The following is a 25269-nucleotide window of genomic DNA, read 5'->3' as shown; positions in this document are numbered from 1 at the left end:
AGTGGCCACTCGACGCTTCATTCTACATCCATTAACACATCACTCATGATGTGAAGCACATAAGAAAACTTGCGCACGCTCCATTTGCCAGCGTCTCTCAACAACCCGGCATAGTCCAGCAGAACGCGTCGTGCAGACTGATATCCGCCTTGAATGGGCATCCCTCGGAGGTACACCGTCCCCCCGTTGCGGATGAAGTTCACAGCAGGCTCATCTGACAGCGAGAAAGGTTGACTGCCGTGCGGGACCATGTAATTGGTAAGGCCCTCGGTGCCCACCTTCTGCCAGTCGATGTCATCGAAAAGCTCGATCGCAGTGCCCCCTCCTTGCGGATCAGCGACATTCGGCACCATGAAAACGTAGAGTCCCAGGACCAGCGCCGCGGAGAAGAGAGAAAAGACGGAATGGAACATCATATGGTCGGAAGTCTTGCGGTTCGTCAACACTTTGTAGATGTGAGCCGCATGCAGGCAGGCTCGTCTGGCAGCCGGTGTCTGAGACCACGCGGCAATGTCAGCCAAGGCTTTCCGGCCAGGAGCTGGACCTGATCGTCCTGCCGCTAGATCAAAGATCTGGGTGTCTGCCGACAGCGTCAAGCACATATTGTGCCACGTCACAGCCGCATTGGGATTCAATCGAGCAAGTATGTCTCCATATTTGTCGGCGATCTGCAGCTGCAGGGGCGCGAGACACCTGGCGCGAGCGTCCATACTGTAAGTGTGGCACGGCGCGAAGGGGAATTGTGGTCTGTTCGAGAGAAGACGGTAGTAGGCTTCAGAGAGCCGCAACTGCACCAGTGATAGCACCGCGTGCATACAAAAGTCGTCGACCGGGCTTTCTAGTTCGGGAAGGCCCACGCTTTCTGATGGTGCCACAATCGTAGGCATGAGCATGCATTTCCCACTACAAATCAACTGCATCCACCGCATAGCATTGATGGCTCGGAAAAGTGCGTCGTCACATGGCAGTATTAACTGGACCGAATCGGGCACGACGATGGGACTCGTGGACATAAATGAAGAATACCAAGAGTCCAATAGCAGCAGACCGGTGATTAATCTAAACAATTAGCCAAGTCCGCAAAAGAACAGAGCGATGTACCGACCTTTTCACAGACTCCACCTTACTCCAGGCTTTCCACCTCGTCTCTACATCATTAAAGGTGTCGAAAAGGCTCATGTCAAGCACTTGTCCTTCTGTGGCAGCGAAAAGACCATGTCGTTGCGCTATCTGCAGATTATGAGCTCTGAACTACCAACATTGTTATGACTATCGGCACTTACCGATATGAGGTTGACATAGAGCATCTGACATTTTTCGAGATGTTCTTTCTCCTGCGCACTGTCAGCAACTCCTAGGTAGATGATGGGAATAACCTACCCCAGTCATAGCAGCCAGATTGAGAAACAGAAAGCAGGCAGCAAAGGTAGAGACGGTGCACACCGAGTTTTCCACGCCCACGGAACACCTAGCCAGGTCGGTCGTGAGGCGCTCAAGCATCAACTGTTGTTTTCGCCCATCAGCAAAGCACCAAACATGTGAAAGCCTGCTCACTCACCGAGAAATTCTTGCAAACAAAGTCCATTGTTCCTTTAGTCCCCAGTAAGACCATCCCAATGAGACACATAGCATACAGTACCGAAGGCCGCGTATTGCTTGCGGAAAAGGTAGGGACATGGATGAAAGGCACCAGTGGGTGGAATTCGCGGAAGTAAAGATCGAGCGCCATATCGAGTACCTCGGCTGGGGGAAAGTTGTGGTTCTTGGAAATGGAGCCCGGAGCCAAAGGAGGAAGCGTGTTGGTCCCAGGCAGCGCATGCAGCTGCGACTGTTCGGTCTGTCCAAAAGCAAGATAGAGGCGTTGTCTACACGCTTCGTCAAGTCCATACCTCGATCCCTGTGGTCCAACTGGGCCATCTGGCGGGGGTGTTGCCGATAGGGTGAATATGTTGTTCATGTCACTGCTTGCTACATCTCGCCACAGGCCGTTCATCAGGCGACCGGTGTTGTTTGCTGGAGCGAGCCAATAGCGCTGTACGCGAGAGAATCGCTCATTCGGAATGAGGTTCCCGGATTTCGAGGTCTCACCATCGGTTGAGAGTTGCTGTTGATGCTGCTGAGGTGTTGACACGGAATCTCCACTGGGCAAGCTACCAATCGGCTCTCCCATCATGTCCAATGAACCGTTGTGCGAAATCGAGTCTCCGCGAGGCTCCAGCCAGAACTGCAGCAAGTCATTCTGCATTGGATCGAGTATGGTTCCTCTGAAGCATTGCTGATCCGGACCGGAGATATGGTTCCATCCGAAGTATTGATGTTGCTCATCCGTCATCATTTGGTTGACCTCTGGCTCCGTGCGAGGTTGATGGGTTGATATATCGGCCAAGAAGTCCAGAGACGATGAGGGGATACCCGGTGTGGCTGACAGCGACATGCCTCGGTGCGACGGGAGATTCTGCATCTGTTGAAGATCATTGGGGCTCATGCCCTGCATGCCCTGCTGGCTTGCATGCGAGATAACCGGCGTTCGATCATTATGCGGTATGGTGGCCGGCGAGGCAGCCTGGAGACTTTTCGGTTCGCTTGTCCCCTCGGTGCGGGAGTTCTTGTGGCCTTTAGCATGGCGACTCAGGACGTCACTGCAAAAGAATCTCGGGGTCAGTGATCAATCAGACCGCGTAAGAGTCCGGGGCACCAGACTTACCTCCGCGAGAACCGCTTCAAACAGACACTGCACTGGTAGGGCTTCTCTTTCGTGTCTAGTATATATGAGCATCAGTGTGAATCAGCCCCAAGGTGAGGTTGCCATACGCGACCGTTCATGGCGCTTGTAATGCTCTGTTTTCTTGAATTGCCGATCGCAGATAGTACACTGCTTCATGACCATGATTCTGCTCGTCGGGGAGCCACTGGGGTGAGTATGTCAAAGAGACAGTCACACAGAAGAATGCATTGAGGTTGCACCATGCGGAAGGAGTATCGGTTTGAGATCAAGGGGAGAAATATTCTTGCGACCAAAGTGTGAGGGGATGAGGAAGATTGTTTGAAGAGCTTCGAAGATCAAGCCGTCGGGAAATGGGACAGGTTATCTCCGATCTGGTCAAGCGTGGTTTCCAGCTGGGTTTCTCGCCGATCTCAGAAACAGTGGGGCGGAACGAATCTGGAGAGGGTAAAATGTACTGAGAACTGAGTATTGAGTACCTTAGGTAAATCACGACCCTATGGAATGGATCACAAGAGAATGCCATCGTCATGACCTGAATTCATCAAATTGCGACTCTTGATTTAAATTGGCTCAGCTGCAAAAGAGTCGCCTCCCCATGGGGTTTAGTGCATGCGCCACCGTTCCGCTAATTTATTTTAGTTCTGGTCCCGATCAACGATCATTATCCATGATGTTATGCTCAGGTTACCTCGAACATGGTATGGATCCAAATGAAAGAAGAAGTCGATTGCTGCATGGTCATTGGGTATTTTGCGATGTGCATGTAGCCGGAGGACTGTGATTTGGTCTGGTAGAACAATCATCACCTGCTCAACGGGCGTAACTAATACCTTGGGGTCGAGGGAGGAGGGAGGGAGGGAGGGAGGGAGGGAGGGAAGAAAGAAAGCAATTAATCTATGTACAGTACAGTACAATATCTAGTATGAAGCATGCGGGGTGCTCCCCTATAAACCACTTATGCTTAGTCTTGCTTGTCATGGCCTGCGTCCGTGCAGAAAGAAATACTTAGCGTGGGGCCATGTGGGTGAGGGTAAAAGGTGGATGGTGGATGGTCGACGCTCCCGGAAATCCCTCACTTCTTATCAACAACGCCAAGCAAAGCACACCATCCATTCCTCTCTATCTTCATCGTGAACAACAGATCTCAATCGACAGCTAATACATCGTCCACCATCCGCATCGATGCACCGAGGTAGTTGACCGGGTCACAGAGCTGGCTCACGCGTTCCTCCGTCAGCTTCGAGGTCACCTCCGGCTTCTGCATCAAGCAGTGCAACAATGTCTGCTGCGTCTCGATGCTCTCCCGGCATGCCTCGTAGACGATATCATGTGCTTTCTGGCGACCCACATGCGGTGCCAGACCCATCATCACTGCCTCCGCCACGATAAGCCCTTTGGTCGAGTGCAGATTGGTCATCATCTGCTTGCTGTGCACACAAAGGCCGGACAGAGCGAACTGCGTCTGCGACAACGCCCCAACGGTGATCACAAAGCTCTCTGGGATTGCTACCCACTCCAAATGCCAGGGACCCGATGCACGCTCGAAGTCCGCCACCATGCCATCGAGCACCAGGCCTGCATTCGACCGCAAGATCTTGGATGCGGCAAGGATAACTTCACTCGAGATGGGATTGCGTTTCTGTGGCATGGTGGAGGAGGCGCCGCGATGGGGCACAAACGGCTCCGACACCTCCCCTAGCTCATTCGACGACATCATGATAACATCCAGGGCCAACTTGCCCATCGACCCACCCATCAGCGCCAGGAAGTTCACAATCTCCGCCACGCAGTCTCGCGCGACATGCCAGGTGATGGACGGGTCCTTGAGTCCCAGCTCTTCCGCCAGGGCTCTGCGTACGCGGAGCCCGTCGTCCCCGGAGCCCAGCGACGCCAACGACCCTGCTGCTCCGCCGAACTGAACCAGTAAGCATCGACTCTTCAGCTGCGCTAAGCGCTCGGCATGACGCTGGAAACCAGACAGCCAGACTGCGCACTTGTAGCCGAAGGTGACGGGGAGAGCGTGCTGCAGATGGGTGCGGCCTGCCATGGGCGTGTCACGGTATTTCACGGACAGGCTGCGTAGAGTACAGATGACTTCCTTGAGAAGTCGCTCGACGATATCCAGACCCTCTTTCATCTGTAGGACACTGGCAAGATCCATGATATCCTGCGTCGTGGCACCCCAGTGAACGTACTTCCCAGCCTCCTCGCCGCATATCGTCGATAGTTGACGAACAAGCGGCAGAATCGGGTATCCGACAATCTCAGTTTCCTGTCGCAGACGGTCCATATCCAACTGTGACTCACGTAGCTTCTGCGTAACCAGGTCTCCGATCCGTGGGGGAATCACGTCGCATCGTGATTGGGCTCTGGCGAGCGCGGCCTCGGCGTCGATGCATCGCTGGATGTATGCTTCGTCGTCGAACACCTTCCGGATCTCCTCTGTTCCGAATAAGGTGCGGAAGATGCCCGAGTCGATTGCACTGACAGAGCCGATCGTCCTGCGAGATGTGACCTGCTGGACTCGCGACAGAGGCAGACGAGCTATCCGAGCAAGTGAGCGTGATGCTAACATTGTTGCTGCTGCTTTGGCGAATCCGGCGAGGTGACTAAAAAAAAAGTATTGGTGGATAACCAAGATATTTTAGAGTTCTAAACGTAGTTGTTGACATTTGGAATGAGTTCTGACTTGTGAGACTCCTCGAGGCGTTGTCCATTGCGGGGATGCGGAGAAAGAACAGCAAGTTACCCTGGTGGCCCAGCGACTTTTCGTCATCGTGTGGGGCTGGAAATCATGCACTTCCCCTGGGGTATAACTTATCGGTTCTAAGTTCAACCGAATTATCTCTAGTAATTTGCGCTTGGAGATCTGGTCCTAACAAACTCATGGGATAAGAAACCTCCAGCAATGAGTTCATAATCGATTAAATCCCATTGCAACTAATCAATGTCGATTATGCCTAAAATAGAAACAGCTTGAACTCAATTAATAACATCTTATCATCCCAAGGTACAGATTAATTAGGAGGCACAATAAGAAATACCCAAAATCAGACCTGCAGCTGTCCCAATCCATTGTCATCCCGACCGAGTTTCGATTCGTCTCTCAAAGACGCGCTCGATCCTCCCACAGGTCCTCAATCGACGGACCCTGGAATCCGGGCAGAATCAGCCAGAACCGGTCTCCAAAGTTGGTATCTGGCAAGATGGTAAGAAGGGTCCTCTCGCGGGTGTCGGTGAGTTCTTGGATATCTTTGTATTGGTCCGTCTGCTTCTGCTGGATCCATTTATAGAGGTTCTGAAGACTGAAGCCGTCACTGGCGTCGTAGTTCCACCATTCCATGGTCTCGGCCTCGACAGATTTGATGCTCGCATTGTCTGTCTTGGTGTACTTGTGCAGCCCCCAGTAGAATCTCTTCGCATCGTCCTTGATACGTAGTTCAGGTAATATATGTGAGATGCTTTCATGTGATTTTTTTTCATTTCCGAGCCATGTGTGGTTTTCATCGTTCTCACGTCATGATTGCTCTCAAGATGACACTTGCGGGGTGTTTTTTTTTCCATGGGTATTGACGACCACAGAACAATTGTTCTTCTGCTGGTAGTAGGGAATGAAGGCTGCTTTGGAGTGCAACGCAGATGAGAGCATCTATTGCTGAGCCAACTCGTGCTGGAAAACAAAAACAATGCACATCCTCAGGCACCGACTACTGAGATGTGGGGTTTAGACGGCAAGGCACTAGACAGGCAGACCGAGACCGAAGATTGAAATCTACTTTGGCCTCGACCAATGAAAGGTGAGGAAAAATGATGCTAATGCACCTCGGCAGTTCCGTTACCTTATTGATAAGATACTGCCGCAATCACGGCACGATTGTAGAGCAGTAGAGCAACGCTACTGGAAGGATCTTCCAGGTATCACCATTTATGAATTCCTTGTCATCATTGTTGAGACAGTGAGATGAGACTGAGACTGAGACTGGGATTAGACAATGGGCGACGATACCTACCCCAGGATTCGGCAGATCCACCCCACAGTCTGCCCTTTGTTCGTCGGATTCCCATCGGCAATGAATTCCTTGAGATCCCGTGAGCAGGTGCGATTTCACCCGATCTCGCAGTTGGCCAACTGCCATCGCCTCCAGACGCTTGCCGATGCCCTTCCCGCTTTCGGAATTGTAAATTACGCGGTATTCATGACGGGAGTCGACCAGCGAACATGCTTAAGGACTTCTGGTGTAGCGGACGCTGAGAAACCATCAATTTCACCTCGAGCGACCCCGATCAATCTTGAAAATGTTCTAGCCTCGGTGACTCTTCATCGGACTGGCGAATACCTTATTCGAACCCGATCGGGGTCGCGTGAGCCCTGTGCGCGATGCCCCGTCCCTCCCCGCAGGGTTGAACGTTTCTCCCCCATGGGCGGGCACGACGTACAAGACAATACCAGCCACCAGTCACGGACGCAGTGGGGTCGGCTTCGGAAGCCGGCAAAGCGAAGTTGGAGTTTCGGCGGATAATCGCTTTTGTCGGCTGCGTGGCGGTGGTCACTAGCCGAAACGGAGACGAGCTATGCAGAGACAAGACCCGGGGATTTCTTCGACTAGTACTTCTACGCCCCCAACTCCTCCCCTTCTTTTTTTGCTTTCTTTCTTCCTTCCTTCCCCAGTTTTGTACTCAATTCACATCTGGCCAGGCTGATCGACAATCATGTCGCGGCCTTTCCCTGCGGTTCCCGCCGTGTTCCGCCCCGTATGGCGGCGGAACTTCTCCGCGTCTACCTCGCAAAGAGCTATTAACAAGATCTGCCCTTCGGCTCAGGAAGCCATCAAGGAAATGAAGGGTGCTTCCACCGTTCTGGTCGGAGGTTTCGGTTTCTCGGGTGTCCCCAACACATTGATCGATGCTGTGCGCGATCGCCCGGATATCAAGGATTTGACTGTCGTCTCTAACAATGCTGGCATGCCTGGTCGTGGTCTTGGTAGGTCCAATGGCACCGGAGACATATCGGACGGCTTCATTCTGACTGTGAGCAGGTCAACTGCTTGAGTCCAAGCAGATCACCAAGATGATTGCGTCTTTCATCGGTGAAAACAAGGTCTTCGAGAAGATGTACTTGAACGGTGATCTCGAATTGGAATTGACTCCCCAGGGCACTATCGCTGAGAAGTGCGCTGCTGGTGCTTCTGGTGTCCCTGCTTTCTATACCCCCGCTGCTTATGGAACTATCGGTATGTTTGCGCATTGCTGTTGGGGGGGGTGAATCTAGCTAATCAGGGACATAGTACAAACTGGTGAACTCCCCGTCCGCTACAACAAGGATGGCACCGTGGCCCTCACGTCCAAGCCCAAGGAAACCCGCGAATTCAACGGCAAGCAATACCTCCTGGAAGAATCGATTTTCGGTGACTACGCCCTGGTCAAGGTCCACAAGGCCGACAAGCTGGGCAACTGCCAGTTCCGCAAGGCTATGAACAACTTCAACGAGGCCATGGCCAAGAACGCCAAGTACACCATCGTCGAGGCCGATGAGATCGTCGAGGTTGGCGAGATCGCTCCCGAGAACATCCACATCCAGAGCATCTACGTCAACAAGGTCATCCAGAGCACCGGCGAGAAGCAGATCGAGAAGCTCACCTTCGCCAAGGATCCCAGTGAGTTGCTCCAGGCTGGTGACAGCGCCGCCACCGCCCGCCGCGAGCGCATCGTCAAGCGTGCCGCCAAGGAGTTCCGCGATGGCATGTACGTCAACCTCGGTATCGGAATGCCCCTGATTGCGCCCGCCTACCTCCCCGAGGGTGTCGAGGTCGTCCTCCAAGCCGAGAACGGTATCCTGGGTCTGGGTGGCTACCCCCAGCCCGGCCAGGAGGACCCCGACTTGATCAACCCCGGCAAGGAGACTGTCACCTTGGACAACGGTGCTTCTCTCTTCGGTTCCCACGAGAGTTTCGGTATGATTCGCGCTGGTCGCATTGACTTGACTATGCTCGGTGCTCTGCAGGTCAGCCAGTACGGAGGTGAGTGATCCGCCAAACTCCGGGTTTACGTCGATCCCACTTGCTAATTCGGCTTTCTCCAGATTTGGCCAACTTCATGCTTCCCGGTAAGGTCAAGGGTGTCGGTGGTGCCATGGACTTGGTCGCCAACCCCGAGAAGACCAAGGTTGTTGTTACTATGGTAAGCACGCCTAGTCCACCTTTAATCTTCAATGCAGTCACTAATCAGCGTCGCAAAACAGGAACACACCGACAAGAAGGGCAACCCCAAGATCTTGGCCGACTGCACTTTCCCCCTCACCGGTCCCCGCTGCGTGTGGAAGATCATCACCGATCTGGCCGTCTTCGAGGTCAGCCCCACCGAGGGTTTGACTCTGGTCGAGCACGCCGAGGGCGTGACCGTTGAGGAGATCCGCAGCAAGACTGCTGCTCCTTTCAAGGTCGCCGAGGACCTCAAGCCCATGCTGTAACAATTTTAAAGGACCTAGAGAACCCTACCTAGTACTTCTTGATAGAATTTGTGTATATAATGTGAGAATGACCTATTGATTACCATCGAACTGGACAAACCAATTTAGATCTATCCATCATCCTTCCTACCAGCTCTTCACATAACCCCTATATCTGCCATATCCCAGACATATATCCATACCAACAACAAGAACAAGAAGTATAAATAGTGAATTGTGTAATGGAAGATTGTTTCTTGAGGATTGTTTGCTACTGGAAGGGAAAGAGATAGGATGGACGCTAACTGGGATGGGGGTTTACATGCCACCCTTTCCCCCCTCATTCTAAAGGGGAGGTTATGACTGGGGGATGAGATCATGCTACTCTCATAGTTCAATAGTCATACGCATAGATAACTGGTCGAAAGGCTAAGGATATTGTACCATGCTGGATGGCAAATGGAGAGTTCTTTCCTTGCATGATTGTGTGTCAGGGGGCATGGCGTCATGGCGATGTAAGGAGGTCTGCTTCGATGACTCGTCGGTCAATTTGTAGCAGAGACATACTGTACAGTCGAATGCGACGCGAAAGTCTGGGCGGTATCGAAGTTCTTGACAGCGGATGACTTTTGGAGTCAGTTCTGGGTCTTGGTTAAGTGCCGCTATGCGACTATTTGAAGCGGGTATACAACGCCGTTCTCTTTAACCAGCCACAAAGTACTAGTCCGAGTCACTAGCTCAGATGCATATGTTTAGCGGTCGAATTAAAAGATATTAGCTTGAGATCCAAGAGTATCGCTACTGGTCCAGAACCCTTCCAAGTTGCATCACTTACCATGTCATCCCCGCATGTGGGGTTCGTCGTGGGGCCCGAGCGACTGGCCTAATTGAAGGTCTACGGGTATCTTGTCTTATACTACCACCCGCCGATGGCTTTGTCAGACTGGAACAAGAATAAGTAGTTTTTATTTCGTATTCCTCTATTGTCAGGAATGAATGGCCGCGCATCCTGGTAACAGAGAATATCAAATTACGTGCGGGAAAGCTTTGAAGAAGTACATTGCACCGTCAACAGCATGACTCCTGCGAATCCCAAGGCTAATATATGACAATCTGAAAAGAATTCCATCTAGGTATATTTATGTGTGTATATGCTCCTGCCCGTCACTACCAAAGATATTGCTGCTGAAACCCCACAGAAGGTGCGCCCCTCCATAAACTCGGTGCCTGCGGTGTGTTCAGCCCATGCCCCCGCAAGTGATCCGACTGGGAACAACTGATACGAGGGAGCTGTATGGCGGGAAACATCGGACCAGAATGCGGCTCAGCCTCCCTCTCTCTGTACGCATCCGGGTGATTCTCGAGGTTACTTATCGGTTCTTTCACCGGTTCGCTAACTTCGTCCAGTCTCGCATATACGTTGGCTCGGTATGGGGTTAGCGGTGGAAGCTCTGACCTGGAGGCAGCCGCCGGTCGATAGTCGCTGGGTTCGTGTGAAGTTTCCCTCAGGAGCTCACTATCCCTGGAATTGAGGATGTCGGAGACGCTCGTGACCGCCCGGTCCGCCGAGTTTCGTCCTGAGCCCGTTCGTTGTTCTTGATTCAGGCAGTCCTGCTGCCACGCTCTGACATCCTGTACGCTGTTGAGAGGAAACCGTTTCCAGTACTCCGTTCCTCGTTTCCCCGATCGCGAGGACGGTGTATACGACGGCGGAGGACTTCGGGCCGCGGTCATGCCGGAATGGATATCTGACTGGGCATTATGTATCGAGGATGATATTTGGGCGTCGGACATGTGTGCCAGGAATTTTAATAGCAGAGATTCGGTCTCTTGGAGTCGGTGCTCGAGAGCTTCGATGTAGCCTTTGGCGGGGCCTCTGTAGGGATGTTAAGCCTGTCAAAGTGGTTGGGGGTAGAAACAGTGCGTCGGCGTACCGTTTCAGTTGTTCGGGCCAATCGCAACGCCGGTTGTGCTGATGACATTGTGTGCAGATCGGTCTTAACCACCATGGTAATTAGCTCTGAGATGTCTTTTTTCACTTTCTAACGAAGTCTTTCGGGTGGGAGCGAGTGGAACTGGCTCACTTATTTCCATTGCACTGCGAATTGCGGGGTTCACGTTAGAATCGCATCTCGCGATAAGAACTAGTTGATAGCCAATGGGTGGAGCTTACCTTCTGCTTCCTGAACCGGCAGGAATTGCATGCCACGGTGATCCGAGAGACTTTGATCGCTTTGCTCGGGGCCATTTCTTTAGGCAGAACTTATTGCAGCAACACAGATAGAGATCCTGGAAAAGTTTGGACTGCAGGCCAAAGTCGCGCGCCTGTGGGAATTCGGGGAAGTCTACCTTTCTTGCCCCATATTATTATCGCATGGAGGAAGTCGCAAAACCCCCGATTCGGCTAAGTGCGGGAAGCAGTGGGGAAGTCACCGGCTGAAGGGTTAGCCGACTCCTGCTTTTCCTGCCCTGCATGGATCAACGATCATCCTCCTGGATTTAGTATCCCTGATAGATGATGTCGTTGGCATCACATCTACTCCGGGGTAAAGCGGTCTGGAACACTTGTGACAGCTTTCGACCATTGTTCTTGAGAGAAGCAATATCTACAGCTGTGGCCATAAGAATTTGAACAGCTGAATACGGTAGGCTATACGAACCATTGCCGTAGGCATGGATAAGATAACGCAGAATGACTCCAACAATACTGCACCAGAAGCAGCTGCATACTCATATGTTTAGCTCAATTTGAGACTTGATATAGCTGGATGTCAGATGGAGAGACCTATCAACATGGTCTCGGGTGCAGTCCGAGTGGATATAGATCACCAAAATCAGAATGGATGAACTTTCAGGCAGAACGTATGCGAAGTACGGAGTATAAAGATTCAACGAAGCATGAGGGGGTACTACATGCTAACGACTAATCGAACGACATTTGATCTGCTCGAGCAAGCTACCTCCTTGTTAACAGAATGGCTGAGAAGACTTCATACCGGATTGCATCTATTCCCGGTGACGGAGTTGGCTTGGAAGTGGTGAAGGCGACCATTGAAGTAGTCAACAAACTCGCGCAAACCCTCGGTACCTTCGCTATTGAATTCGAGCACATCCCGTGGGGAACGGACTACTATAAGCAGCACGGTCAATATGTGTCCGAAGATGCCTTAGACATCCTGCGGAAGTTTGACGCAGGTTTGTTCGGCTCAGTAGGACATCCAGGTAATTGGACCCGTTCCCTGCTGAGAAGTGCCTGGATGGCTGCCAGATCTGTGCAGTAGGGCTAACAGAGAACCCCTAGATGTCCCTGACCATGTCTCCCTTTGGGGCCTCCTCCTAGCCATCCGCGGACCCTTACAACTCTATGCCAACGTACGTCCCGTACGCACATTTCCGGGTACCAAGTCCCCTCTCAACACTGCAGCCGAGGGAATCGATTGGATGCTTGTACGAGAGAACTCAGAAGGCGAATACTGTGGGCAAGGCGGAATCAGTCATATCAATCAGCCATGGGAAACTGCGACGGAGGTGGCGATCTTTACTCGAGTCGGCATCGAGAGGATTATGCGTTTTGCCTTCGAGACTGCACGCTTAAGGCCGCGCCGTCATCTCACGGTGGTGACTAAGAGCAACGCCATGCGATATGGCATGGTGCTCTGGGACAAAATAGCAGAGGAAGTGTCCAAAGACTTCCCCGACGTGACTTGGGACAAGATGCTGGTAGATGCCATGACTATCCGTATGGTAAACAAGCCGGAGTCATTGGATACTATCGTGGGTACCAACTTGCACATGGATATTCTGTCTGACCTTGCTGCTGGCTTAGCAGGGTCAATTGGCGTGGCTCCCTCGGCAAACCTCGACCCTACTCGGAAGAATCCTTCCATCTTTGAGCCGGTACATGGCAGTGCCTTCGATATTATGGGGAAGGGCGTCGCCAACCCGGTGGCTACTTTCTGGTCTGCTGCCGAGATGCTGCAATGGCTGGGCGAAAAGGAAGCGGCGAAGAAGTTGATGGAATGTGTTGAGAAGGTGTGCAGAGCTGGTATTCTGACTGCTGATCTTGGAGGCACGGCCAACACTCAAGGCGTTGTCGATGCAGTCAAGAGGGAGATTGAGCAGCTTAAGACAAATTAGCCTTAGACCTAATAGACTTCCCCGAGCCAAACACAAAATACTGTATACATCACTGCTGTCTAAGATCTTACATCGTACTAAATTGTAACTTATACTCCGCGTGGCAGGCGCTGAGGCGGGATCTGACTAAGCAGGTCGGCTTTTCCGCTCCGGCCGATCTCCGAGTCAACTCGATGGACCGACAGTCGCATCAATTTCGACCTTTAAAATCCTGGTATCCTTCGGGTCCGGATATAATTATACAACTCATCATTAGGGCGGGCATCATGCTCCTGCCAAGATGCAGTCCCCAGTACCCGCGTCTGGCCCGACGGAAATCGGGTCCCTGACTGCCCACTCACAGGAAGAAAGTGAGTTTGTCGGCAGCTCCAGCGGCGTTTACTTCATCAAGACAGTCCGACGGGCTTTCTCCCACAGTCTGGACCCATTAGATGCTTCATCTTCTAGCCAGGGGTTCCCTCCTCCGGAAGATACTCTAGTAGGCAGTGAGGGCTTGCCATCTGCCCGAAGATCAGCGTCATTGCCTGCCGCAACATCTCCAACCGCTCAAGGGAATAGCCATGCCTTGCGACAATGGAGATATGACCCCGGGGTGGCCGCAATCCTGGGGAAGTTCCCATCACTGGATACAGCTCGGGAGCTGATGATGATGTACTTCAAAGTTTGGCATCCGCTGTTTCCATTCTTGCACGGTCCGTCGTTCTTGAACGCCATGGAAGCGTTATGCTCCGAACGACATCAGTTGGCCACCGAGGTTCTGCCTCTAGAGGAGCATCGAAGTGCTTGCTGGACGACCATCTTCCAATGTGTCTTCAATCTGGCTAGTCTACTGTGTCCAGAGATTGACTTTCCTCGTGAATCGCGCATCGAGTCATCCAACAGCATGCATGCTTTGCTTGGAAACCTGTCCTGCAGACATGATATCCTCTCTGTGCAGGCGCTGCTCGCCTCTCAACTATATCTCGTAGCTAAAATGTCACTTCGGACGGCCTCCACCGTCGGTGGCTGTATGCTTCGATCCATACTGCATGCAGGTCTTCATCGTTGTCCTTATCGCTACAAGGAACTTACCTCTCATGACCGGCAGCTACGCAAGCGGATCTTCTGGTCTGCATACGCCATTGATCGATACTTGAGCCAAACGCTTGGTCTGCCTCTTGGAATCCAAGACTCCGATATTGACGTTTGCCCGCCTTTGGCTTCCGAGATCCACATCCCAGGTTCTTATGAGAGGATAAATGCCATCAGACGTGCCGTTACCCCCAGCACTGCAGGATCCTCGCCCATCTCTACAGAAGACCGATTGCGCAGGCTCGAGAGGTCAGCGTATGGCCAGCAGCCAATGTCCGCAACACCAAGACATTCCGCCGAAGACAACGAACAGCATCGGCGAGAGCTCGTGTTCGCAAGTTACGTCGAGTCCGGGAAACTAACAGGGCGAGCGATCGAGCTGTTCCACAAGTCCATCCTGGTCCGCTCCGTCCCTCACAGCTCAGTGCTCTTCCTCATCACCGACGTCCACAAGTGGTGGAATAGTCTATCGATCGAGTCTCTCCAGCAAGGAGGGGCCCATCAACCTGTCCCACCACCACCACCCTCTTCCTCCAAGGATCCCAACCCAGCAGCAACAGTCACGACAAACCCCGACGCCCCATTTAAATTCGGCCCCTTCTTCACCGTCCTCTACCAACACCTCATCCTCCTCATCAACCGTCCCTCCCTCTCCCTCAACCCGTCTAGCCCGGAATTCTGCTCCGGCCTGCAAACCTGCATCGGCGCCGCCCGCGAGATCCTCGCAGCCTTGACCACCCAGCAAGAAAGCGGACAGGCGTTCTTCTGGCCTGGGTTCCTATCAGCCGCATGGATGTCCGGTCTCGTGCTCGCATTTGCATGTCAACTCCGTCAATACGTCTTGTCCAAAGGATCCCAGTATGTCACATCTTATTCCCTCCCATTCACCCTCTACTGTACATTACAAGATTAATTCATCCTTTCACGATCCTTCCAACCGTCAACCAAAAACCACCCTCCCTCCCTCTCTCTTCACATCCCAACCCACATAAACTAACTCCAACCAAACAGAGAAATCTCAAAATGCCTCACCATCCTCGAAAGCATGGCCCACCAATGGGAAACCGCCAAGCAATGCCACAAATCCCTCTCTCTTCTCTCCCGCTACATCCACCACCACCACCACCATCACCACCAGAACACTACCGGTCCCATCGCACGACCCTCAACCGATACACCACCCATCACGCGCAAACGCAACTTAGACAACCATCTGCAGCAAGCATCAGACCTCTCAGGAAGCAGTCGACATCGCAGACCTCCTCCTCCTCCTCCTCCTCCTCCTCCTCCACCACCACTTCCCTCTTTGGGTGAAGCAGCAGCAGCAGCAGTAGCAGAAAGCAACAATCCACCGTCAAACAACCACCTGTCTGCCGACGGTCCCACCACAGCTACCACCAGTCCAGCTAACACCACGAATAACAACAATAATGACAATAAAGAGGGAGATGTCCGACATCCCACGGCCACACGCAACAGCAATAGCCAGACGGAATTACCGCTGGATCCGGGACTCGTAAGGGCGGACAGTCACGATCGATTCACGTGGGGCGACGATGACCACCCGGGTTCAATCTCGGGGTTCGCGGCCATGGACGGCGTGGATGCTGCGGACATGATGGATCTGTTGCAGGGGAGCAACTTTGACAACCTGGCGGATATGTTTGGACAGCAGTTCCCTACCTTCTAGATTTATGGATGGCATGCACGCCACGTGGGGTATATATACTGTACACATTCCTAGATGCCTCCACGTGGGCAACGTGGGCATCTGGTGAATCCATGATAATCAGCTACGAAACTTGGCTAGGATATGTTACGGGAAGAATCAGAAACCAGAGATCGTAAAGTCCCGTGAGGAAGTCATAAGTCTATATTACACTCGTGTCATACCATCGGATACGAGGTAGGTTGAAGTTTTGACGGGATAGGAAGAGATATAAGCACTATCGCAACCTCCTTCCCCTGTCTGGTTCATAAAATGAGAATGAAAAAGACGATAACAACCATGGCATATCCGAAGCAACTTTTATCTCCGATCCCAGTCTTGTAACAGTTCGAAGCCATTTCCCCGCTTGCATCATGGAATCAACCTGTTTGCGCGCAACACCGTTTCCATCAATTGAATCGTGAAAAGAAGAAGTCGACAGCAAAGGATGCTCGGTCCCTTGAAGAGTGGGAAAGAAAAAAAAATTGAATGGTATGAGAAGGATCCAATAACATGTTGCTCACTGAACAAGGCCCGACGACACCACGCACAAAGAAACTTTTAGTAACCCAGGGATATCAGACCAGGACGGAAATAGAAAAAAAAAAGGTAGAAGAAATAGAGGAAGAGGGGTGGAGAGGTAGGGTAATAAAGAAGTTAAGAAAATGGGAGATAAATCGTTAATTGAGTAGGAAGGAGTATTCGAGGTCATCAAAAATGGGTAGGCATTGAGACGAAAATTTACGACTTGTTCTCTTCGGTCGCAGTCTCCTTGGCCTCCTCCTTGGGCTTCTCAGCCTCGGCGGCAGCCTCGGGCTCACCACCCTTGTTCTTCATGTACTCATCATAAACGCTGAGGGCCTCGTCGACCTTAGCGCGAAGAGCCTCCTCGTCCTCGAGCCTATAGTAGTGGGTATTAGCTTTGTTCCAAGCGATCCAAGATTGAAATGTACGGAGTATGAATTCGAGGGTATACTCACAGGCTAAGGAGCTCAGTGTTCTCCATCTCGAGAAGCATACCGGTGATCTTGCCAGCAAGCTCGGGCTGCTGGGCCTGGATCTTGGGGTAAAGAGCCTCACCAAGCATCTGCTTCTGCTGAGCAGGAGGAGCAGCGCCAAGGGTCTGGGCGTTCAGACCGCCAGTAGCGCCCTCCTGGTTGGCAGCGGGCTGAGCAGCGTTCTGTCCGCGAGCACCCTGGCCAGGACGGATCTGTCCCTGCTGGAGGGGAACACCGCCGCGACCGTAGCCTGGACCGCCGCGCATACCCTGACCCATGGGCATACCAGGAACCTGACCACGGCCACCAGCGCCGCGACCGAACTGAACCTGACCCATCTGAGGGTAACCCATGCCGTTAGGAATGCCACCAGGGCCCTGCATGGCACCCATGGGAATGCCCTGAGCGAAGTTGGGGGGCATCTGCTGGTTGGGACCCATGCCGCGACCACCCTGCTGACCGGGGAAAGGACCGGGGTACTGGCCAGGGCGTCCACCGGGGATACCCATGACCATGCCGGGCTGAGCGGGGAAGGGCATACCACCACGCTGGCCACCAGCGGGGATGAAGCCCTGCTGACCGGGACCGTAGAAGACGGCGGGCTGCATGTACTGGAAACGCGTTAGTTTGAGGATCGAGAGGGAAGGAATGAAGAGGAAACACGTACAGGCTGGGGCATGCCAGCGGCAGCGGCGGCCTGCTGCTGTCTGATGGTGTTGCGAGCCTGGATGCTGGCCTCAAGCTGGCTTCTGCGGACATCCTTGCGCTGAGCAAGAGCGACGTAGAGGGGCTTGCCGTTGATCATGCGCTGGTTCATCTCAGTGACAGCCTTGGAAGCCTCGTCGGGGCTGCTGAAGCAGACGAAACCGAAGCCCTTGCTCTTGCCAAGACCCTTCTTGTCGGACTTCTTGGACTCCTTGTCCTTCTCATCGGATGACTCGCTAGCCTTCTCGGCGGCCTCCTCGGCGACCTCCTCGGCCTCATTCTCATTTTCCTTGTTGGCCTCCTTCTCCTTACCAGCAGAGTCGGGAGACTGGGTGCGTTCACCGTTGACACTGTCGCGCATGACCTTGGCGGAGGTGATGGTGCCATAAGGTCCGAAGAGCTCGCGCAGCTTTTCGTCATCGACGTCATCAGTCAAGTTCTTGACGTAGAGGTTGACACCCTGGTACTTGGAGGCCTTCTCCAAGCGGGCAGCCTCGTACTGCTTGCGCAGCTCCTCCTCACGCTCGTGCTTCTTCTGGGCACGGCCGACGTAGAGCTTCTGGGTGCGGATCTCCTTCTCATTCATCTCCTCGACGGCGGCCTGCGCGCTGTCGTGGGTCGCGAAGTTGACGAAACCGAAACCACGGCTCTTGCCATCCTGGTCACGGCTCAGGGTAGCGGAGGTGATCTCACCGAAAGTCTCGAAGAGCTTGCGGAACTCTTCGTCATCGATGTCGGCGTCCAGGTTCTTGATGTAGACGTTGGTGAAGTTGGCCTTCATCTCCTCGAACTTGCTCTGGCGATCCTTCTTGGAGATGTGGTGGCCGACGAAGACCTTCTTGTCGTTCAACAGCATGCCGTTGACGTGCTTGATGGCGTTGTTGGCAGCCTCGGCGGTCTCGTAGTGGACGAAACCGTAGCCCTTGGAGTTGCCGAACTCATCCTGAGCGACCTTGCAGCTCAGAATGTTGCCGAAAGCAGCGAAGGTATCGTGAAGAGCCTTGTTGTCAATGGCACTGTCGAGGTTCTTGATGAAAACGTTGCCCTGACCAGTCTTGCGGAGGGCGGGGTCACGCTGGGACCACATGATACGGCAGGGCTTGCCCTTGATCAAGGTGTAGTTGAGGTCCTCGAGAGCGCGCTCACCGTCGGCGGTGTTGTTGTAGTTGACGTAGGCATATCCGAGCGAGCGTCTGGTAACAGCGTCACGGCAAACACGGATGGAGGCAACCTGGCCAATGGAGGAGAAAAGCTCATAGAGCATAGCCTCGGTGACGGAGGGGTCGAGTTCACCGACATAGAGGGAGGCGGAGTGAGGCTGGTTGTTGTTGGGAGCAGGGGCGGCGTTCTCAACAGCGGTGACCTCGGGGGTTTCACTGGGGGCAGCAGCAGCAGCAGGGCTGACCTCGGGGGTGCCGTTGACAGTGTTGTCGGTGGCAGGGGTGGTAGCAGCGTCGGAAGACATTTTTATGGTGTTACTGTTGAGCGTGAAGGTAGATTAGCCGAAGTTCAAGCTCAATTCGAGCCAGGCAGCGGAAGCGGATGGATAAGCGTGCAATCACAGGGTCCCGGCTGTAAGCGAGAATCACAAGACACAAAGTATAGCTTCATCCACTTGAAGTGGTGATGGAATCAGATAGGCAGAAATGACAAGCAGGAAAGATGCGCAATGTCAGAGAGAGACAGCTGCTATCTTGCTTGTCTACCGATACGATGAAAAGCCAGGCAAAGTGCTCTGCGGTAGTGGGGGGGGGGGATCGAAGCAACAGACGTACAACCTAGATGAGACACCAGGTAGGTCTATCAAAGACAGTCGGGATGACGAGGATACGGACGACAATAAGATGAAAGGCAAAGCAAAGCAAATACAGGATCGCAAGGATGTAAACAGGAAGTAGTCGACAGCAGTGAAGAAGAGAAGGTGAGGTGAGATGAAAGTGGGAAGATTTCTCCAGTTGCACGCACGCACGCACGCACGAACACGCACACACACACACACACACACACCGCACAACTTGGAAGTAGTGTGGGAAAAAGTGACAGTCGGGAGAACAGAACACACCACAAGATCACAAGCACGAGAGATGGAGGAGGGGAGAAAGAGGGGAGCTATACTTTAGTTTTTTTGTAGGTTTTCCGGTTTTTTTTGGAGGTTTTTTTTTCCGATGGGGGAGTCGAAAATAAGGGAGAAAGAGAGATATGGGAAACGGAAGAGAAGAAGAGGGGAAGAAGAATTGCTGGGGATGAGGCAGCAAGAAAGGCTTTTATTATTTTTTGGGGAAGGAGGAAAAGAAAGAAAAGCGGATGGAAGAGGAAGAGAAGGAAAGAGAGAGAAGAGAGCGAGAGAGGGAGAAAAAAGACGGCGAAGAATGAAACAACCTCTTTTTCTCTTTTTTCTCTTTTTTTTTTCTTTTTCGTCCTTTTTCGTCTCTTTTTTTCTTACTGACTCTTAGTTTTTTTTACAGTGTCTGTTCTGGAAAAGTCAAAGAGAGAATTTTCTCAGAGTCTCTTTGGGTCAGACGCCCAGGCTAGTCCATATGGAGCGATAGTCATCGCCGCCTCAACGGCTCTTTACGGAATGGTGGGTTTTTCTGCCTGTCGTTTGTTACCTGAAATTTTTAGCTTCCAGCGGCAAAGAAACGCAAAAAAGTCAACCAAAGCAAAAGCAGTGGATGGCCACCACCACTTCTTTCTTCAGGTTCCATCCATTGTTCCCACTAACCCCCACTGTACGCCTCAGGTGTCCAAGTTGACACCTGAAACACCTGAATCTCTATAGCCTGGCACTGATACTAAAGACTACCCCATGATAGATTACTGTACTTATAAACAGTATGGTTCTTATCTGTCATGATTCCCGAAACCTCTAAGTGGACAAGAGCTGTTCCGGAAATACTCATCATCCATACGTACTCACTCGCTCTCTCATGTGCAATACAGGACCAGCATGAGCAATTCGCAAACAACAAAGATGAAGCGCGGCAAGAACAATGAAACACAGGTCACCATGACGCCTTAGCTATGCCAGTGAAAAAAAAAAAAAAAAAAAAACGGAGGTCAGAATGGGTACACGCCAAACACACGCGTGCAAAAGCTCTATTGACAAAAACAGTCTCCAAACTCAGCTCAAGTCGAAGCCGGCTCCAGAGTTGACAGCATAAAGAAGTTTTTCCCGCAAGACGTCAGCATTACTGTACCGTGGAAGCTTGAGCAGATTGACACAGGTGCTGGTACTAGGAAGTCGCTCCTGATCCTCACTCGAGTCGCGGATGCTGAAGCGGGGGTTGAGATGGCTGAAACCCAACAAAGGCGCCCGAGGAGTCGAGGTGACAAACCGAAGCACGTTCTGTCTTTGTTCATTGGTCATCTTCTCCATCACTTCCCAGAATAGCTTGATCGTAGGGTGCTCTTCGTTGTCATCTCCGATTGTGTATACACCGCCGTAAAGCGTGTGACGTCTCAGGTCTGCGACATCAATCTCCCCTCGGTCGCCGCTCACGAGAGTCTGCAGCTCCGTCTGATTGAACATGGACAGCCATGAGGGTTGTATGATCTGTCCGAGTCCCTGCAGGAAAGCGTTGGTTTGCAATGCAGGTTGGACCTGGAGGCGATAACGAGCGATGTAGGATATGTATACCAGTCGATTTTGGTTCGTGACGGGTATGTCGGACCCCTGGCTTTTCAGGTCGCGAGTGATCGTTCGACTGCCGGAACCGGGAAGAGGTATAGTGTCCGTAATAGTGAAATTCAATGAAAAGTCTTCCACGTCGCCCGGGTAGTTCTTCAATTGAAGCTGCAATCGAATAAAAATCAGTGACTGGCACAAGGTCGTTCACAAGTCAGAAACTTACCAAGCCCTGATAGAGCCCCTGGTCCAGGTCCTTCAGATCGTTCAGATTGGCACGATAAGCAGATTCTCGCTGAGCTGACCCTGCTCCTCCTGTCAATGCCCATTTGAGCAGGAAGAACGGCGCGAAGTTGACATCAACTAAGATGCCTTCATACATGCACTTGCCAATGATCCGGCCAAGGAATTCATAACGTCTAAGTAACTCCCGTACTTTCTCGTTCCAATCTAGGCTGTTTTCAGTGAAGCCTACTTGTCTTAGTAGCTCTTTCCGTTGCTCAACCGCTGTCGGGTTGGGATAGAGCAGATGTTGGTCGTTCTCTTCGAACAGACTCATCTCGTTCGTTGATTTGAAGGCTTCACTGGTTACGCTGGTCAGGAATTCCTTGGTGACACCACCGCCGTCAATTCCAGCTTCCGCAGTGTTCCACTTGTCAATAAAGGTGATCTGGATTGGCTCCTTGAGACCCTCTCCCAGATCGTAAAACTCCTCAAACGCATCTTCGAACACGCTCTCGCGCCTGATGTTCGCATGGTGCCGACTTAAGACATCTTGCGCAGCAGGGCGCCCGTCAATCATGCGGCCCATCGTGGCTTCGGCCACGGACATACGCCAAGCATCTGGATCGACAAAGCCGTGTCTCCGGCGAACCTGATCGCGGTATATAAACTCGCGGAATACCTGGACTCTTGTTGCGAACGGGATGAAAAAGGGCATGTTCCTCAGAATTTCAAGTCGCGGTGCTACCGCCTCCAGCTGCTTCCGACGAGCAGCCTGTTGTTGACGATGCCTGAGAGCCTCAATCCGACGTGTTTGCTGAGCACGGCCGGTGCCGATAAGCCCTAAGGATGGTTCAAGAAGGGTATCAGGCGTGAGATCACCCTGTCCTTCGTCATCCTCATCCTGAAGTTGGTGTCGGTTCTCCTCCTCCGCAACAACAGCGGGGATGAACCCTTCCATGTCGAAACGGCTTGTCATCAACCAGTGCCCGTCAGGGAGAAACTTCCTTCTCGAATCTCGCTCGTGAATCATCCTCAAAAGGCCTGTGACAAGACCCTTGAAATAGTCAAGCGGAATGCCCGTAACGCCAGGAAGTCCTTTCTCCTTGTTCTTGATCTCAATCTCTTTCACGCTAGCCACAGGATCAGACTGTAGCGCGGAGGAGGAGCTGAAGTAGCTTCGGATTCCACCAGTACCCTGAACAGTTTCGTGCTCATTCAAATCTGCTGAATTCCAGTATAGTGTGAAGCCCAGATTTTTCAGGAAAAGTGTCATGTCCTTGATATCTGTCAACGGCAAGGCACTCTCCTTGGTCCATGACACCCTGGTGGATGAGGAAGCAGTGAAAGACGACTCATTGGAGAAAAACTCTTCGTCGTCCATCACCTTGAGTACAAACGTATAGAGTTCAAGGAAGAGAAGGATGATAGTCCATTCTTCATCCCTCTCTGCCTGTGACATTCCCCGAAATCTGGTATCCATTGAGTCGTCGACAGGCTTCAATAGAGGCAACACCTTGGTTGAGTCTTGGCCGATGGCAGTAAAGATTCGGCTAGACCTGGATGCATGCCAGAAGTACTTGATGGCAGGGATTTTGGTTCCCTGCTGGCCTAACGATTGTTGATCCAATGTAGCTGAGCCTAGATAGAGCCACATACGAATATCATCACCCTTCCGAGGGAACACCCGCAACAACGTCAGTGCATAGGTAGCAAGTATCTTTGCTTCTCGAGATGCATCCGACTGAGAATCCGCCAGCTCACCTTGTGAGAGCTGCGTGGACTGGAGTTGGGAAAGAAGGCCTGTAATGCTGCTCTGATTGACAAGGCTGATGAGTTGGTCCTTGATGAAGGCATGCAGGGGGGCTCTTTCAGAGTCGTCATCGATGTCATTAGGGTCATCCTGTTCCATACGTCGTGATATATGCATTGCAGTGGAATTGAGCATGTCAGATACGACCTTTATGAAGCCAGAATCCGGAGCTTGCTGCCCGGCATGGCTTCCCAATACAGACCGATGGAAGTAGATAAAGTAAGCGAGCATCCAGAGACAAGAATCTGTATCCTCACGCTGACGTTCACGAAAATACGACTGCAGCGGATTAAGAGCGGAAGTCAGAAGCTTATAGTTGATACTGTTGGCCAGGCTATCCAAACTACCGAGATACTGCGGAAGGTTTGGAATGGTCAAATAGGACTTCGCAAACCACTCATAGGCTGTAAGGGTTTCGGAAGTGATAGGCCGAAGCACAGCCAAGACGCACTCGACAAGACTGTCTCCGGGGAGTTGAGGCGTTCGGGCCGTTGTCAGAATCCTCATGACAGAGTAATAGTCATGGGCGAGGCGAGCTATTTGCTTCGGGATGAGACCCGTGAGAAAGATAAGCAGCTGGAGAAGGGGACCGACCGCGAACGCCGGCAGCGTCGGGGTGGTCGCGGTACGGAGCACACGAAGGGTCAATCTTGCCAGTCGATTCAGCGGCGTCGTCCATTCTCCTTCGGTCGCTATCGTCGGGACTTCATTCAAGGTCTTTTGGAAGACGCCCGAGAAGTACACCAGCCGGAGGACGTCCTCGCTGTTCCACGGTTCCAAGAAATGCACCAGCAAACGCAGCTGTGACAAACAAGCCGCTGCCGTTCGATAGCGGTGAGGCCGTTGTAGAAACGCATCTTGCTGCTTGAGAAGGGTCTCGAATGAGAAAAGGCCCTCGGTCGCCTGCGTCTCCGTGGCATCCCACTCCGTCCGCCACACACTGCGCGTTATCTTCCTGCTCCGATAACCCCTCCATGTCCGTTGTATGGTCCGGCTCGCCCCTAATCGCTCTCTCTCCTGTTGTCTGAGTAACCGTTCCTGTTGGGCGATTGCAAGCGTATTCTGAGGCCCTGCGCCGTGAGGATTCTGTCTGCCGGAGGGATATGCGGCGAAAGGGTTCGTGTTGCGGCCTCCCAGGTTGACCTGCCGTGGACGGCGGGAGTTCCCCGTAAATGACTGAAACATAGCTTGACCGAGTTCACGTCGAGTCCGGAGAAAGCAATGATCGATATGACAAGGTTAGATTTATTGTGATGGAAATGATAAGCATGACACAGACGCCCCCATGCCGCAGAATGTAAGAAAGGGCCCGGATATGCAGCGAAGCGTTGGAAATGATGGAGGGGAGATGGGTGGATGATGAATTGGGCTACTCTTATGCCATTATTAAGTTACTAAGTTAGTTACTTAGTTACTTGAGTTACTGCGCCGACTTGGCCGAGCGGGTGCGGAGGAGCAGCCTTTTACGGCCACGCACCACCTGCCGCAGCGTTTGCACTAATGCCACTCTCCACAACGCCTTGCTACAGATTACCAACGTGCAAACCGTGCGAATGATGCTGGTGATGGCTACCAAGGCTATTTTTGATTGACTACGCCTTGAATGGATCTCAACAGAAGGTGACTATGAAGTAAGCTAGCAACATTGTGTGGGTAGTAACCTCTAGCTTGCTGAAGCCTACATAGGCTACGGGAAATATATATAAAAGGTTACGGCATCGGGTATTTGGCTGCAAGCTCTTCGAAACAGGCTCTTATCACCACACTCGCTTGTAGACCAATGAGTTACTGGCAATAATGCCATCATAGCAGGTAATTTA

The 25269-nt window shown here is 52.3% G+C and overlaps 9 protein-coding genes across 9 annotated transcripts; 3 read left to right on the top strand and 6 right to left on the bottom strand.

Annotated features, from left to right (window-relative positions):
- Window positions 1-17: 17 nt before the first annotated feature.
- On the bottom strand, window positions 18-2887 carry BO82DRAFT_287784 (FTFMHR domain-containing protein; the record flags this gene model as incomplete). Its single annotated transcript, XM_025631592.1, has 7 exons — window positions 18-1059; window positions 1106-1230; window positions 1284-1334; window positions 1381-1503; window positions 1559-2639; window positions 2705-2759; window positions 2812-2887. 7 exons carry the CDS (start codon window positions 2885-2887, stop codon window positions 18-20), a joined length of 2553 nt encoding a protein of 850 aa, XP_025490115.1.
- Window positions 2888-3869: 982 nt separating this feature from the next.
- On the bottom strand, window positions 3870-5501 carry BO82DRAFT_384737 (class-II fumarase/aspartase family protein; the record flags this gene model as incomplete). Its single annotated transcript, XM_025638122.1, has 2 exons — window positions 3870-5243; window positions 5475-5501. 2 exons carry the CDS (start codon window positions 5499-5501, stop codon window positions 3870-3872), a joined length of 1401 nt encoding a protein of 466 aa, XP_025490114.1.
- Window positions 5502-5831: 330 nt separating this feature from the next.
- BO82DRAFT_433719 (uncharacterized protein) lies at window positions 5832-6453 on the bottom strand (the record flags this gene model as incomplete). Its single annotated transcript, XM_025640899.1, has 2 exons — window positions 6242-6453; window positions 5832-6186 (listed from the first exon to the last, which is right to left on the bottom strand). Exons 1-2 carry the CDS (start codon window positions 6244-6246, stop codon window positions 5832-5834), a joined length of 360 nt encoding a protein of 119 aa, XP_025490113.1. The 5' UTR covers window positions 6247-6453.
- Window positions 6454-6522: 69 nt separating this feature from the next.
- Window positions 6523-7339, top strand: BO82DRAFT_121190 (uncharacterized protein). Its single transcript, XM_025629886.1, has one exon. It carries the CDS (start codon window positions 6718-6720, stop codon window positions 7243-7245), a length of 528 nt encoding a protein of 175 aa, XP_025490112.1. The 5' UTR covers window positions 6523-6717; the 3' UTR covers window positions 7246-7339.
- Window positions 7340-7352: 13 nt separating this feature from the next.
- On the top strand, window positions 7353-9191 carry BO82DRAFT_393453 (3-oxoacid CoA-transferase; the record flags this gene model as incomplete). Its single annotated transcript, XM_025638678.1, has 5 exons — window positions 7353-7706; window positions 7762-7956; window positions 8011-8742; window positions 8805-8902; window positions 8940-9191. Exons 1-5 carry the CDS (start codon window positions 7436-7438, stop codon window positions 9189-9191), a joined length of 1548 nt encoding a protein of 515 aa, XP_025490111.1. The 5' UTR covers window positions 7353-7435.
- Window positions 9192-10337: 1146 nt separating this feature from the next.
- Window positions 10338-11418, bottom strand: BO82DRAFT_313938 (Zn(II)2Cys6 transcription factor domain-containing protein; the record flags this gene model as incomplete). The annotated part of the gene is made up of 4 exons (XM_025632496.1): window positions 10338-11046; window positions 11105-11167; window positions 11255-11268; window positions 11344-11418. 4 exons carry the CDS (start codon window positions 11416-11418, stop codon window positions 10338-10340), a joined length of 861 nt encoding a protein of 286 aa, XP_025490110.1.
- A 515-nt stretch (window positions 11419-11933) lies between these two features.
- On the top strand, window positions 11934-16172 carry BO82DRAFT_384734 (transcription factor). Its single transcript, XM_025638121.1, has 5 exons — window positions 11934-12392; window positions 12472-13271; window positions 13564-13792; window positions 13823-15236; window positions 15390-16172. Exons 1-5 carry the CDS (start codon window positions 12146-12148, stop codon window positions 16066-16068), a joined length of 3369 nt encoding a protein of 1122 aa, XP_025490109.1. The 5' UTR covers window positions 11934-12145; the 3' UTR covers window positions 16069-16172.
- A 655-nt stretch (window positions 16173-16827) lies between these two features.
- pab1 (polyadenylate-binding protein) lies at window positions 16828-19254 on the bottom strand (the record flags this gene model as incomplete). Its single annotated transcript, XM_025637510.1, has 3 exons — window positions 16828-16987; window positions 17067-17695; window positions 17752-19254. 3 exons carry the CDS (start codon window positions 19252-19254, stop codon window positions 16828-16830), a joined length of 2292 nt encoding a protein of 763 aa, XP_025490108.1.
- Window positions 19255-21473: 2219 nt separating this feature from the next.
- On the bottom strand, window positions 21474-24817 carry BO82DRAFT_121139 (uncharacterized protein). The gene has a single exon (XM_025629885.1). It carries the CDS (start codon window positions 24632-24634, stop codon window positions 21629-21631), a length of 3006 nt encoding a protein of 1001 aa, XP_025490107.1. The 5' UTR covers window positions 24635-24817; the 3' UTR covers window positions 21474-21628.
- Window positions 24818-25269: the final 452 nt, after the last annotated feature.

Source organism: Aspergillus uvarum (assembly GCF_003184745.1).
Source record: "Aspergillus uvarum CBS 121591 unplaced genomic scaffold BO82scaffold_41, whole genome shotgun sequence".
Lineage (NCBI taxonomy): Eukaryota > Fungi > Ascomycota > Eurotiomycetes > Eurotiales > Aspergillaceae > Aspergillus > Aspergillus uvarum.
This window is presented reverse-complemented; position numbering and strand designations above follow the sequence as displayed.

Bases quoted from the DNA above. Each gene is read 5' to 3' on its own strand.
- BO82DRAFT_121139 (XM_025629885.1), bottom strand. From the start codon at position 24,634: ATGTTTCAGTCATTTACGGGGAACTCCCGCCGTCCACGGCAGGTCAAC.
- BO82DRAFT_384734 (XM_025638121.1), top strand. From the start codon at position 12,146: ATGGCTGAGAAGACTTCATACCGGATTGCATCTATTCCCGGTGACGGA. The intron at 13,793-13,822 runs GTGAGGGCTTGC...CCCGAAGATCAG, and splicing joins GGAAGATACTCTAGTAGGCA to CGTCATTGCCTGCCGCAACA. The intron at 15,237-15,389 runs GTATGTCACATC...CCAACCAAACAG, and splicing joins GTCTTGTCCAAAGGATCCCA to AGAAATCTCAAAATGCCTCA.
- BO82DRAFT_121190 (XM_025629886.1), top strand. From the start codon at position 6,718: ATGGGCGACGATACCTACCCCAGGATTCGGCAGATCCACCCCACAGTC.